At 37.9% G+C, this 15748-nt stretch overlaps 1 protein-coding gene across 12 annotated transcripts in view; it reads left to right on the top strand.

Moving 5' to 3' along the window:
- LOC110450900 (protein kinase C-binding protein 1-like) overlaps nucleotides 1–15748 on the top strand; it is a 67882-nt gene that overhangs the window by 24577 nt on the left and 27557 nt on the right. For 7 of the 12 annotated variants that reach the window (XM_021498683.1, XM_021498682.1, XM_021498684.1 and 4 more), the window contains 7 exons: nucleotides 2999–3036; nucleotides 8761–8874; nucleotides 9371–9514; nucleotides 10527–10724; nucleotides 13233–13399; nucleotides 13721–13864; nucleotides 14422–14535. In XM_021498683.1, the coding sequence (XP_021354358.1) occupies nucleotides 3006–3036; nucleotides 8761–8874; nucleotides 9371–9514; nucleotides 10527–10724; nucleotides 13233–13399; nucleotides 13721–13864; nucleotides 14422–14535 (912 nt within the window). In that variant the 5' untranslated portion in view covers nucleotides 2999–3005. The other 5 variants (XM_021498688.1, XM_021498689.1, XM_021498691.1 and 2 more) reach the window with 5 other exon arrangements.

The following is a 15748-nucleotide window of genomic DNA, read 5'->3' as shown; positions in this document are numbered from 1 at the left end:
TTTATTAATCCTAACCCACAGGGTGATATTCTTGAATGTCTCATCTTCAGCTGGAAATCGAAGCCAGCCTTGGGTTAGACAATCAAGAATATCACCTTTTTGGTTATGATATTTCTCTGTCATATCAACACCGGAGAGGAGGTTATATAACCCTCATTGTGGCATCACAGCTAGCATCCCTGCTTGGGAAATTTTCACACCTCTGGATGGGAGAGATTTTTCTTTCCATCCCTCAGTGGTTGAAGCAGATTGAAACATTATGACATCTCAAAAAGAGATCAGTTAAATGACGTAACATTTTACCATCAGATAACATCCTGTAATAGGTATCCGTGCTTGGTGCAGAAAGCATTCCTTTTTTTACGAAACAATTTTCACTCAGGGGTACAGTGGAGAAAAAGTATTCTCCCATCCCTCACAGGTGTGTCTCCCTTTTAAGCGGGAAAAGATAAGCTTGTCTCCTCCTAAGGGGAGATAGCCTTGCGCATAACAATAGTGTGACATTACTTCATCAATGCATTGACGTCACATCAACAGTACATCAGACCATTGAAGACAACTCTGAAACAAGATGGGAGAAAAAACACTCATCCCCTACCTTGAGGGTGTAACAGAGAAATCTCCAACCCCCGGGATGATATTCTCAAATTTCTTACCCTCGACAAAGCCTCAGGTGAGAAAATCAAGAATTAATCATCCCTCGAGTCGGAGATTTCTCTGTCACACCCTCATGGTAGGGGAAGACTCTATTAATCATCATCCAATTTTGGCATGACACAGAAAAAAACTTAAACCCTGGGGGTAAGTTTCTTGAATGTCACCAAGCTTGATCTGCCTGGTCTTGCCCGAAAAGTTGGGATTTTTCTGTATCACCATCCAACTGAGGAAGATTATATCCATTCATTATTAGAATGGTTTTGACTTAACTGACATCCACCCCTGAAAACACATTTGAACTCTTTCAATTCAAAGGTTGGAATAGTTCATTACAAAACTTCAGGGGTGAATGAGTTGAACATTGAGAATAGAAAGCACCAAAACTTTACCTTTCACATTGTTTTAAAGACAATTTATTGGAGAAAAAGAATCAGTTAATTATGTAGGTATGTGGGAATATTTTAGGGAAGAAGAGGCTTAGGGAGGCCTTCAAAATCTGCCCCCTCATGTACTGTATTCAGGGATTTTGTTCGCTGCAGTTTAAATTTTGCCTTTTTGCATTCCATAATGAGTGCAAATTTATCATCACAGCGCATAGTAATGACCATAAAGTTGTCAAAAGCGAAAAGGCGAAATTATTACTTGGCGAATATACCACATATGGCGAAAAATTTTACTGGGCAAAATTTTCCAATACAGTGTATGTGTGGCAGATTTTAATTGCACATAGGATTACGGTCGCCTTCTAGCTTCGAGCTTAAGAGGGAATTTCCCTTTAGCTCAGTGGTAGAGCATCCGACTAGGAACCTGGAGATTGCGGGTTTGATCCCCGGTGGCAGCAAACTATCCTCTTTCCTGTTACATATGATCCACTTGTAAAATGGTGTTTCTGTAATATTTTTCTGAATCTTCTTGTTGCTATATCCTGAAGGGTTGGGTCCCATGGCCCTTAATTAACTCATTCACCCCTACATATCTAAACTGGGCTTTACCAGACTTTGATTTGGTAAGGTTCAAATGTGACTTTAGGGTAGAATGGGTTAACTAAATCTTGGATTCTCCACTAGCTACACGTAGTGTAAATATAGATACCATTGATTGGTCTACAGCCCCATAAATGTACAGGATGTATAGTGTTACTCTTTGTTGACCCATGGCCACTAGATATATAAAATTAATACTGGGACCCCCTATCAGGACCACCCTTAGATCTCTAGCTGTGTTCACAGCTGAAAACTGATGTCAACACTGCAGAGAGACCCTATGATGGAGGCTATAAAATGTTTGAAACAAGTACATTTTTGTAGCTAAAGGTTTGCATTATAAGGGTGAGGATAAAAGGATTCAAATCTATCCCCTGAAGAATTTTCTTGTTAGTTTCAAAGTTGTTTGTTTGCAGTCCACAATATGTGTTGTCTGTCACAGACTCGTGTATTTTGAATTCATCACAACAGATTATTGGTATTTATCTATGTAACCGATAATGTTAAACTCCCTGTTTAGTTTGCAGATTTTGACATTAACTCATTCACCCCTGAAGACACATTTGAACCCTTCCAATTCAGAGTTTGCAATTCAATAGTTCATTATGAAATTTCAGGGGTACATGAGTTAAAACCTTTGGTTGCTTGCTTCTCAGTGTTATTAGTGTTTTCTAGCCTTGAAGGTGAGGAATTTTCTTTTCAGCTCATTTGATAGTGGATAAATGGAAAGCTGATCATGAGGGTCCGTTGTTCGAACCTGGGTAGACCCTAACTACTGCATACTGGGAAATTTTCACCGCATTTAAACTTTCGCCATTTCGCCCTCCGTGATGAAGGCGAATTTATCATAACAGCAAATATTACTTCACCCTATACCATATACAGTCATTGCATGTGAAGGGTGAAGCTGACAGTGTGTCCAGTGAAAGGCGAAAGTTTCACAGGGCGAACGTTTCACTGGGCGAACGTTAACTGGGCGAACGTTTCACAGGGCGAAAGTTTCACTGGGCAAACGTTTCATAGGGCAAAAGTTTCTTATACAGTAATCTCTTTCCTGTTACAGAAGCACATTTATGTGACCTTTGAACTTTCTTTCTCTTTAATTGTCCCACCAAATTGCAACTGGATCATAATTACAGTGAAACCTTGTGATACTGTGACCATTTATCCAGAGAATGTTTTGCATAACCAAGGAAGCACATCATTATATCAAGGAAGACATATAGCGGAATTTAAAACTTGCTCTACTATATTATAAACACAACAAGGCTTTGAACTATTACCAACTCATGTCATATATATATAATATAATTTCTTTATTTATTCAATTTCTACAGATTATCACTTTTTATCTTCAGATCCACCATGAGTCAAGGGCGTGCAGAGAACAGCAGAGGTAAGGCAAGCGATAACATCAATACTAAAAACAGTAATTCAAGTCATTAATATTTAAATCGGCAATAGAAATCAATGATGTGGAAATCAGAGTCAATTTTAAGCTTATCAAATGTTAAAATCAGTGATTTCAAAAGAGAGATCGGCCTACTGGGTCCTTTCATTCACGTAGGCAGATTCTGAGGGAGACTGCCATGGCACTGCCTTCCATCTCTTTTGGTGTGGAGCTGGCCAAAATTATATAAAAAATTGAAAGGCAGGAGAGCCCTCTAAACAAAGCTCTAAAACAAAATGTTCTTAAAAATCAAATGTGTGTCAGGAGGGGACATTGATACCCGGGAAGGGTTGAAGACCTCCTAAATGGGTTGAAAACAATCTGCTGAAGTCATGATCAGTGACATTCTAGAGGGTCAAAGGACACCCTGTTAGGGTTGAGGATACTGTGGAGGGGTCAGTGATACCCTGGAGGGGTTGAGGTATGGGCACTCTGGAGGGTCAGTGATACCCTGAAGGAATTGAGGACACCTTGGAGGGGTCATTGATACCTTGGAGGGATTGAGGTGAGGACACTCTTGAGGGGTCAGTGACACCCTGGAGGGGTTGAGGACACCTTGGGGGGGTNTGTGAGGACACTATTGAAGGGGTTAGTAATGCCCTGGAGGGTTTGAGGTGAGGACACTCTGGAGTGGTCAGTGACACCCTGGAGGGGTTGAGGACACCTTGGACGGGTCAGTGACACCCTCGAGGCCTTGAGGTGAGGATGCTCTTGAAGGGGTCAGTGATACCCTAGAGGGATTGAGAACACTTTGAAGGGATTAGTGATACCCTAGAGGGATTGAGAACACCTTGAAGGGGGCAGTGATACCTTGGAGGGATTGAGGTGTGGACACTCTTGAGGGGTCAGTGATACACTAGAGGGATTGAGAACACCTTGAAGGGGTCAGTGATACCCTAGAGGGATTGAGAACACTCTGGAGGGGTCATTGATACCCTGGAGGGGTAGAGGACACCATTGAGGGGTCAGTGATACCTTGGAGGGGTTGAGAACACTGTGGATGGGTCAGTGATACCTTAGAGGGGTTGAGGAAACCGTGGAGGGTCATTGATACCTTAGAGGAGTTGAGGACTCCCTATAGGAGTTGGTGATGGTCTGGGGTAGGAGGTTGTTGGATAATACCTAGGAAGAAGGTGTCTGGGTCAATTAAGCTGTCATTGTCAAGTTAATCATTGTAAAGTTACATATAGATATTTTCAAGGACTTCTGATAGGATAATATATTAATTTGTGTCATATGTAATAAATTTTTGTTTTCATTGATACAACTTGTAAATCTGTTGCTGTGTTGTGTTTATCAAAATTAAAATACAGATCCTACTGGACATGTTTTGACAAAAAAATCAAATAAATTGAAAAGCCTTTCTACAAACACCACCCAAGTGAAAAAGAAAAGAATATTGATAGATGGCCTTTAAAAACAGCTAGTTGACTATATAAAGAAAAATAACCCCATCAATTCAATGCAAACTGTCAATTGAGCTTTTATACTGAAACGGCCTATATATACTAGTTGTATTGTTAACTTCTACCAAAAATGTCTCTAGAAAAGAAAATGACACGGAGGAGTATTTAAAAAAGATTTCTTCACTTTTATAAGTGTAGGGGAACTGGACTCCTGGTCGATCGCCAGCTTCCTGGTACCTCAATTGGTAGAGCATCCATCTAGAGTTCAGAGGGACCAGAGATTTGAGCTCTGTGGATTTCTAGCTCTTTCTTCTGTTACAAAATTAGTGAGCTTGCCAACCATTGTTTGAAGGACATGTATTGGGAGTGCGCTTAGCAAGGGGATACCCAAACCTGGGTTGTAAATAGTTGTGTCTTCGGGGGCAAAGACTTAGAAAAAGGATGAAGGAATGTTGTGGAATGTACTGGACTGGGTCGATTGTTTGTGACCAGGTAGCTCAATTGGTAGAGCGTCTGTCTCGAGTTCGAAGGATCCTGGGGGTTCAAATCCTGGTCGGCCGTGCATTTCTCTCTCTCCTGTAACATAAGTTCCGGGAACTTTTCGCTGCAGGCTAACATTTGTCTTTTTCACCCTCCCCAATGAGGACAAATTTATCTGTTTTACAATTTTTTTTGGTTCACAACAGGCAACATAGGAAGGGCAAAAGTAACACTGGGCGAACATCGATTTTATAAAAAAAAACTGCAAATATTTGACAGGGCGAAAGTCTCCCGATATATAAACAGTTTGCTTTCGCCAGCTTCTAATGATCCCAGCTGTTGTGAGAAAATTAAACACCAAACAAACAATGTAAAAGTAAAAAAATGGCAAATTATATGTTTATGAAAAATAGAATCATACATCTCAATGTATATTCTTTTTGTGGTAAACATTATGTCTTTAAAACTGATTTTTTATGCAGTTTTGCTTTATTTAATTGAAACTGAAATCTTAAAAAAAGGGATGCTTACTGAATTAATGTAACATTTATAAATTATCGGTGGTCATGTAGCAATATAAATCTGTTCAGCTATGTATATAGGTCAATCAGCAGATTATACTGAGCCTGGTTATACAAAATGTGCTACCACTGTAGAACAAACCAAACCATGAATAAAAAGCTGCATTGTTTTATACTGAAAATTCTATACAGATAAAATATAAGAACCTATAGGAATATAACTTCAAGGAAGATTTGTTTTATAAATGAATTTAAGTTTGAACACTGCACTATGATAGTCTATATATATTTGTCAATGAATTGTGACAAACAGTATATATATATGGACTTGTAAAGTGCTTAAGTTCAATATTATGCTTACTTTCTGAGTATAGTTCTTATGTGTTTGTTAATAGTGTGCTAATTTGCTGTTTGATCCATATAATGCAGCTTTGTTTGCCTGCTATCGAAATAAAGTTGAATATATTATAAAAAAATCCCCGTGGGAGGCCCCTCATGCTTACACATTCAGATACACAGATCTGAGATAGCTGGCTGTACATTAGGGGCATTGTATCTGTATAATGATTGAGCTGGCTGGGAGAAAGCCGAGAGTCCCTGGTATACATTAAACTGTAGATTGTATGACTGTATGGGCCAAGTCTATAATAGCAATGGAGTTTCATGTTGGTCACACTCAACACTTTATGTGTAAATCAAAAATAAAAGAAGAAAACATGGCTATATCACACATTGAAACCAATAACATATATAGACATTATTAACTCATTCACCCCTGAAGACACATTTAAATTCTTCCAAATTTATCAAGGTTGAAATAGTTCATTATGAAATTACAGGGGTGAATAAGTTAATGTACATAATAAAATTATTAAGCAATTATACATTAGTATATTGTACTTGAAATATATTGCCAGGGGTTATATTAGATATGAATAAGGGTAGCCCACTAATCTGAGACAACAACAAAAAATGTTAAATCTCCTGCTGGACTATTTTCTAAACACAGCTAGCCTGATTGACTAATCAAAATCTGGTATGACTAGTCCTGTCAAATAATATTGGGTTTGTGAAATTCGCACATGGACTAGCAAGTAAAACTGGAAACTACGAGATGACTGACTCAAGTGGGTTTCAAAATGAATTTCTAGCTACATGTAGCCCTACGGTAGCCTGACATATACATATATATATTCATGTTATGTATTAAGGAGAGGACTTTATTAAGTTGTAATAACTTATTGTCCAATCCATTTGTATATTTGTACAATAAAATACGGTATGTTTAAACTAAAAAAACTATTGCCTGATTGAAAGTCCAACTTCAAATCTTTTCTCATGTGCAAAGTGCTATTGAACAAATTTGATATAAAAATTGTTTACCAAGATCTAGAGTACCTGTTGAAGATTAACACATTGTCTGACCTTGAATTGAATTCATATATGCAGAAGCTACAGCGATATTTTAATGCACCGACTGACCTCGGTGTCCCAAATCGTAGACAGTATAGTAGCTATAGGTATGTGCCATGTTTTCCATTGTTGTAGTCTGTCTTTCAGTTAAACACAATCAAAATGTTTTTAAAAATGATGCTCTGATAATAATAGTCTAGCTTCTATTAACCCTTGTAGTGCTGAATTGTCCCAGAATTAGTCGTCTCCTCATGCTGAATTGTTTCACTTTTTTCTTCTTTTTTTTTCTTTTTTCCAAATGCTTGAAAATGTTCTTAAGGAAGCATATTTAGTCATTTTTATCATTTACTGTGGTGTACTCTGTATTTTCATGTCCCCTTTGGTATACAAGCTTAACAAGTTAACAGATAATATAGCAGCGAATGGTAGAATTGCATTGAGTAAAACTCATTAAAAATACATCATTTTTGAAATACCGTACTTTTTCTCTCCAGATTTGACCGGGTTTAAGACACACATGTCATGTGATAATGGGGTATGTGTATTTTTCCAGTACACAACGAAAAAATCTGAGAGTTACGCAAAACACTTTCCAAAAAAACTGGTATGGCAGGTTCCAGACTGCATATCTTACAACAGGGTACTAGTCGCTTGATATCCTGTTCTTGAAGGATGTGAAATTTCAGTCAATTTTATTCTTTACCATTGTTTTACTTCGACGAAGTTGGTTTTCTTCTCATTTACCTTTACATGGAAGTAAATGAATATAAACTTGATTTATTTTACAACAATATCATGAAACAAGTTATTACAACTTATACTAATCACTGTTGTTGGCCGGGATGTTATAACGCGCTGGGGGGGGTCTTACTGTGGGAGGAAACCGGAGTATGCCCAGAGAAAACCAACGTGGTCGGGCAGGTGGACCTATATCTTTTCATGTCAGATTGGGGATACATAAAAGCATACGTGCTCCCTAAATGTATCAAGTGACAGCCAAATCACATGACTTTCAATTTGTTCCGGAAACTTGAATCGCGGAAATTATGTATTATGCATAGCCTAGCTAGTAGTCAAGTGTGATGTCATTAGAACAAGGCATCAGATGTTTTGCTTCTGATTCCAAATTTTCAGTGCTGCCTTTTTTCGTTGTTGTTTTGCCAAAAATGGCAATTTTTTTCCCCCCGTGAATATCATAAATAGTTTACTTCTATGGCCGAATATACCGATATTTTCACTCTTGGTCTGAAAATTCACACCCGTGAAAAATGTCAATGTTGATCTGACATATACTCAAGAGATATATATATATTATAGCATTAAGTATAGGAAACCATTAAAAATACCCTCTACATATTAACACAAAAAGAAATACTTAAAAAAAATTAAAAAATTGACCGAATAATTGGTAGGCAAATCATTTCAAAATATCATAGTGCCATATATATTATACTGTGTACCGGGATTTTTTTGCCGCAGTTTAAGTTTCGACTTTTTCGTCGTCTGAGGGTGAATTTATCATAAGAGCCAATATGAGTAAACATTATAAATTAAACATAGAGATCAACTGTGAAGGGCGAAAAATAGATTTTACAAGCATTTCAAAGGGCGAAAGTTTGACGGGCGAAAGTTTCGCAATATATATAATATGCTATTTAACCCTTTCACCCCTATGTAACTTCAGTAGACTCTGCCATGCATTGATATGGATGAGTCTATTATGGTCTACAGTGGTGAAAGGGTTAATGAAGGAACAGGAACTGATAGATACATTATTTTGAAAAGATATGGCTCATGTGCACACACCTGTTTTACAAATTAAACAAAAATTGATTTGTCCGTTTTTACAGAGACCATATCCCTTCGCCGGCGCCCAGGATTACAAAGAATTCTTCCAAAGAAGGAAGCGGAGAAGCCGAAAGAAAAGGGAAAAGATGGAGAAAAAGAAAAAGATAAAGATAAGAGTATGTTCATACCAAATTTAAATACATGGAGTTTTAATATGTTTATTAAGCAGTTGACGTGGAATTTGTTTACTTAGAGGTGGACAAGGGTTTGCTATTAAGTGGTGGAGTTTGGGTTTATTTACCCAGCAGTTTCTTTGCTTGAGTAAACATGTTATGCAAATCACTTCAAAATACTTTTTCCCCCCCGCTAAGTAATTCATCTAGGACATATCTGACTCTCTCACCTTTAATTGCCAAATTTTGAATACAATTAATAAAAGTACATCTTGGAATGGCGGAGTGTTGCATTCTGAATTCAGAGCCCATATTCATGAAGCCGTTCTATGATGTTCAGGCATGAATTCTCTGCTGAAGCCAGCTTTCTTGTAACTTGCATAAATCAAGGTTTTTGTTATCTTCAAAACTTCTCATGCATTGATGTTCCACTCAAACGAACCATCAGCTGACTTGCCCCCGTAAACAGACTCTCAAATTACACCAATTTGTTCCACAGGTGAACCAGTCCATGAATCGCCACCAGCCGGCGGAGGGCGAGGTATACGTACACGTCTCTCCACTGGCAGCATCCACATGAACGGGACGTATACCGTTGCTGTCGCCAAGGAGATAGAAAATAACCAAAGCCTCATGCATAAAGGTAAGTCAACATATTCATATCTGTCAAGTTCACCTTTATTTTCTGTATTAACTCACTCATTTACCCCTGAAGACACATTGGAACAAGCAGAGTAAAGTATCTTGCTCATAGATACAACACAGTGCCGGACCGTGACTGGAACCCGTAACCCTTCTGTCACGAGCCCGACGTCCTACCACTAGACTACCGTGCCTCCGCTACTAATCTATAGATTAACGCTAACTTGAGCTACTGATGCTTTTATGCTAGTAGTGAGTGGAAGAGCTATATTGCGTTCAACTTAGTCGAATGTTCCAGCTGAAATACCAGTTAGTTTATGTAAGATATTATTACAGCCGTATGCCTGTGTTGCCCGTCGTTAATTGTTAAGATACCCACAGTTTAAAATGTACGCAAAATCTGACATAAATATATTCATATGTACTGTATAATTTTGTCTGGTGATTATAAAATACTCAGTCATAACAAATATGTATTTGGTTCTAATATTTGAAAGTAGACAGTATTATTATAATGTAACAAATTGTACGAGCTCTAAAAGAACATTTCCCCAATTTATATATACATGTATGTATAAAAAGTATAGCCATATATGTTTCAGCTTGATAAAAGTTCAACTAGCATCATTTTTAATGATGTCCTACCATAGTGTCAAACATGATATCGTATGAAAATCACAAATTGTTTCAAGTCTTGTCTTTAATGATCCTTTTGTAGTTTGTATAATTAAAGCAGAATTTGCACCTACGTATTATATTCTTATCAATATCACTTCTTCTCTTAAATATTTCAACAAACCTTCCTATAAATTTGGAAGAACGTCAATCCTTTTTATGAACTGATTTAGGGATTAGGGTCCATTTTTCCTTGGGTTCAGAAGTTGAAAACTGAGGGATTTTTATTGGCACATGATTTTTTCCCTAATATCAAGTTGTGAAACCCCTGTCAGATTATCCCTATCCCCTCGACAGACATGTGAATGATTGTTTTAATATTACAACCTGTTGTGCAGACATAGAACGAGTGGCAACTGGACGTTCCAACGATTCATGGACTGCCGAAGAGAAACTCCAAATTGTCGACTTCGCCGAGAAGTTTGGTAATAGAGCGGCCGGTCGCCGGTTCAATGTCGGAGAATCCAACGTACGCAACTGGAAAAAGCAGGAAGATGATCTGGAGACCACGCCTATGGGCAAACGAGCAAACAGAGGTAAACAGCCCTTGAATCCAAGCATGGAGAAGGAACTTTATGCTTGGATCCGAGATCGGAAAGAAGAAGGTATCAGTGTCGGGTCCACAGAAATACGAAAGCATGCAGCAGAGCTCTGTAAATCCAAGCACCCCGACCCAAACTTCAAGGCCTCCCTTAACTGGTGTTACCTGTTTATGCGAAGACACCATCTCAGTTTACAGCGTACGTTGGTCCAAATTAAATCTACCGTGAACATTTAATCTCGTAAAGGTCTCATTCAAGGACCTAAGATCTATCAGAACCAGGCATTCTGATTTCAATCTACAACCTACATTGATTTCAGATATAAATCTACAGTGAACTTTTAACTCATTCACCCCTGAAGCCACATTTGAACTCTTCCAATGCAAAGGTTGGAATAGTTCATTATGAACCGGAAAGTCTAGCTCTTGGACAACTGGAACATTGTTTCCCGGACAAGATCTGCTTAGCATGCTGGTTATATGTGCAGGAACAAACATTTTGAACATAACTTTCTCTTAACAAAACGTAAAGAAAATTATTGTATACAACTTTATGCAACCTATATAATGGTGGATATATAATGGAAAAAATAAACTATTATATATATACTATACTATATAAAAAAATAAATTAAAAAAATAAAAAAAACCTTCTCATACGGTAATATATATATCAGTTTTTAACCTATGACACAAACCATATTTGTAGCATACTTGCCAACCCTCCCTTATTTTAGAGGGAGACTCCCCATTTTGGACCCTAAAATTGAGCATTCCAACCAGTGATGATTTTGCTGAACTTTTCCTATTTTCTAAGATCTAGCGATTTAATTCACCAGAAAGGACGTCCGCTCAAAATGCCATTTAAACGTGTGTTTTTTCCCTAGGTGTACAATCACATTTTATAAATGCTGTTAATTCTGAGCATGCATTATCTGCCCCATGGACATTAAAAAACAATATGGTGTACATGTAGTTACAGGTTTTAGCAGTAGTACAGAGATCTGTAAGAAAGTTTTGAAACAATTTGTGGTCTTTTTTTAAGACATCCATGATTTGTTGTTGTCCTTGTTGACTCATCAATATTTATTTGGGATTTAAATGGATTTGATAAATATCATGCGTTTTTAAACAGCATTTTTTTTACTCGATCCCCATAATCAAGATGGTCACCTTCTAATGTTTCTGATTGGCTAAAACATATATACGGCTATAACTTTGGTTTGATTGGCATATCTTTTTTTCTGATTTTAATTGGTGGTAAATGTGACAAACAAAAATTCCTTCCTACGAATGAACACTTGTGTGACAATGTTTAAGCATGTCAAATATTTATTTGTTTGTTGCATGCGGAGGCTTTCAAAAACTTAAGAGCGTGTAGTTAATCTCAATCAAAATGGCCAATTTTCAACCAAACAGCGCCCAACATACGATATTCACACATTTTGTTATGGAAATGTGGGTTTATGTCTCTCTTTGTGATGCCATATTTCCTAAACCAGTTGTCAGATAAATTTGAAAATTTCATATTTGCATATATAGCAACTGATTCAAAATCCCTGATGAGGCCGAAAATGACCCTTAGTGCCCTAGTAGTCCTTTGAGTGACATCCTGTAAATATATCTATCTATGGGACCAGTATGTTTTATTAGTTCAAGCCTCGTTCTGATATAACAGAATGTGTCCGTGATTTTTATCCCCACATAAACATGCATCAGGCATAGCATCAGTCTCTAATTTTTATTTGTTTCAAATACATTTACATATACATTATGTATATATATAAATTTTGTACATTGTGCTCTAACAAGTTGTTAGGTTATATGTCTTCGGAAAATCTGTAACTTACTTCTCAAAACGTTGATGGTCTTAAATGATTTGTTTAAGTATCAATGTAAATTTAAAAATGTAACGATTTTCAAATTTGAAAATAATTCAAGTTTAATATTAAGAGAGTATTTTTACTGATAAGGGGGGTCAGTCTAATATGAGTTTGTTTGCTAGATAGAAAAATAAAATATTACTCGATAACAAGGAAATATTTGATAAAAAGCAGTAACAACGTCAGGTTATCAGCAATTTGGCAGGAAAATACAAGGAAAGGAAATTTTATGATGTGTTTAATTTGGAAATACTGTATTATAGGCGGAAAGTTTTTGCCAGTTTAATTTTCGCCATTTTCATTCTCCACATTGACGGCAAATTCAATCGTGACAGCAAATGTTAGCTAACAGCATACAATATAATACCACAAATAGTAATAAGGCATAAATGTGTGAAATTAACACTCGGCCAATATAGATTTTTCCATTAAATTTGAATGGCGAATATTTGACCAGATGAAAGTTTACAGGTATACGTATATATTTTTAATGCTAAGAAATTTTCAAAAAGGAAAAGTAAAGATACCACGTAAATTAAAATATTGGGGTGGGAAAAAACCAAAATAAAAATATTTGAAATTTGGGATATTTGCTTTAAGAATTTCTGGTATGTTTGTAGAGATGTCAGCGACACCGCCTTCCAGCACCACTGCCACAGCAGCCAGTGGCAGTGGCAGGAAACGCGGCCTTACAGGAACAGTGGAGGGAATTCATGCTCAGGGACCAGGAGGACAAACCGTCCCACCAAAACGTCGTAAAATTGGCCGCAATGATGGATCTGGAGAGGTATATATGTATGGTCTTTTTTAACAGATCTAGAGTTAAAAAAGTTTGAGGATATCAGAAATGACTTAACAGAATTCAAGCTTCAGTTGAGTAGAAATGACTTAGCAGAATTCAAGCTTAAAGTTTTGTTTTTACGGTTGTATTTAAGGACAACAGGTATGACTTAATGACACGGTGACGAACAGTTTTCCAGGTTGAATCCTTGTTAACTGTTGTGTTTTATGGCTATAGAAATGACTTACAACTTTGACTAATTATTTGTTGTGTTGTATGGCTATAGAAATGACTTACAACTTTGACTAATTACTTGTTGTGTTTCAGGACAACAGGAACGACTACTTCTGTTGGCTGTGTCACAAAGAAGGAACTGTGATCTGCTGTGAGCTGTGTCCCCGTGTCTACCATACCAAATGTCTCAACCTCGGACAAAAGCTTCCCAAGGACTGGGTCTGCCCCGAGTGTGAAGTATGTTAAACACTCAGCACTTCTCATCCAGACATATTTGTTACGCTGCATTGATATAATCGCAACAGCTTATTAACACATTTCATCAACTATATGTAACAGATGACAGATTGGGTGGTTGAGTTGTGCAGTGGATAGCGCACTTGCCTTTCACCAAGGCGGTAGGGTTCAATTTCCCTATCTTGGAAAGGTATCAGGGGTCACCTGCCTGACCACGTCCGGGTACTCCGGTTTCCTCGCACATTAAGTCCCCCGTACGCTAACATCTGGGCCAACAAGAGTGATTAATAAAAGTTGAAATAACTTGTTTCATAGTTGCTGTAAAATAAATAAAGTTTATATGTATGTAACAGATTATTACAAGATTTAAATACTCTGAGACATATGGTTGTAATAATTGCCCATACTCATAACTGTCATCCCTCCCTCATTAGGAGGGAGCTGAGACTTAGGAGGGAGCCGAGACTCTTTCATTTGGACAAAAATTTACCAATCTCCCTCTAAACTCGCTCGTTCAATTTATTAAGCGTGATATAATTACGTGTTTGTATTTACAGAAGATAATGAGAGCAGAGTGTATTGACACACGTTCAAAAGCGATGTCAATGATCAGCATAGACACGCTGTGTACACTACTCAAGTATGCGCTGGAGAGGATGACACATCAAGGGGTTATTCATGGTACAGCATGATATAAGTATATAATCAGCATAGACACCCTGTGTACACTACCCAAGTACGCGCTGGAGAGGATGACACACCAAGGGGTAAGTCATGGTACAGCATGATATCAGTATATAATCAGCATAGACACCCTATGTACACTACTTAGGTACGCGCTGGAGAGGATGACACATCAAGGGGTTATTCATGGTACAGCATGATATCAGTATATAATCAGCATAGACACCCTGTGTACGCTACTCAGGTACGCGCTGGAGAGGATGACACATCAAGGGGCTATTCATGGTACAGCATGATATCAGTATATAATCGGCATAGACACACTGTGTACACTACTCAAGTACGCGCTGGAGAGGATGATCCATCAAGGGGTGAATCATGGTACAGCATGATATCAGTATATCATATAATCAGCATAGACACACTGTGTACACTCCTCAAGTACGCGCTATAGAGGATGACACATCAAGGGGTAAGTCATGGTACAGCATGTTATCAGTATATAATCAGCATAGACACCCTGTGTACACTACTCAAGTACGCGCTGGAGAGGATGACCCATCAAGGGGTGAATCATGGTACAGCATGATATCAGTATATAATCGGCATAGACACACTGTGTACACTACTCAAGTACACGCTGGAGAGGATGACACATCAAGGGGTAAGTCATGGTACAGCATGATATCAGCATATAATCAGCATAGACACACTGTGTACACTACTCAAGTACGCGCTATAGAGGATGACACATCAAGGGGTAAGTCATGGTACAGCATGTTATCAGTATATAATCAGCATAGACTCCCTGTGTACACTACTCAAGTATGCTCTGGAGAGGATGACACATCAAGGGGAAAGTCATGGTACAGCATGATATCAGTATATAATCAGCATAGACACCCTGTGTACACTACTCAAGTATGCACTGGAGAGGATGACACATCACGGGGTAAGTCATGGTACAGCATGATATTAGTATATAATCAGCATAGACACGCTGTGTACGCTACTCAAGTACGCGCTGGAGAGGATGACACACCAAGGGGTAAGTCATGGTACAGCATGATATCAGTATATAATCAGCATAGACATGCTGTGTACACTACTCAAGTACGCGCTGGAGAGGATGACCCATCAAGGGGTGAATCATGGTACAGCATGATATCAGTATATAATCAGCATAGACACCCTGTGTAC

Source organism: Mizuhopecten yessoensis, unplaced genomic scaffold (assembly GCF_002113885.1).
Source record: "Mizuhopecten yessoensis strain PY_sf001 unplaced genomic scaffold, ASM211388v2 scaffold5547, whole genome shotgun sequence".
Lineage (NCBI taxonomy): Eukaryota > Metazoa > Mollusca > Bivalvia > Pectinida > Pectinidae > Mizuhopecten > Mizuhopecten yessoensis.
This window is presented reverse-complemented; position numbering and strand designations above follow the sequence as displayed.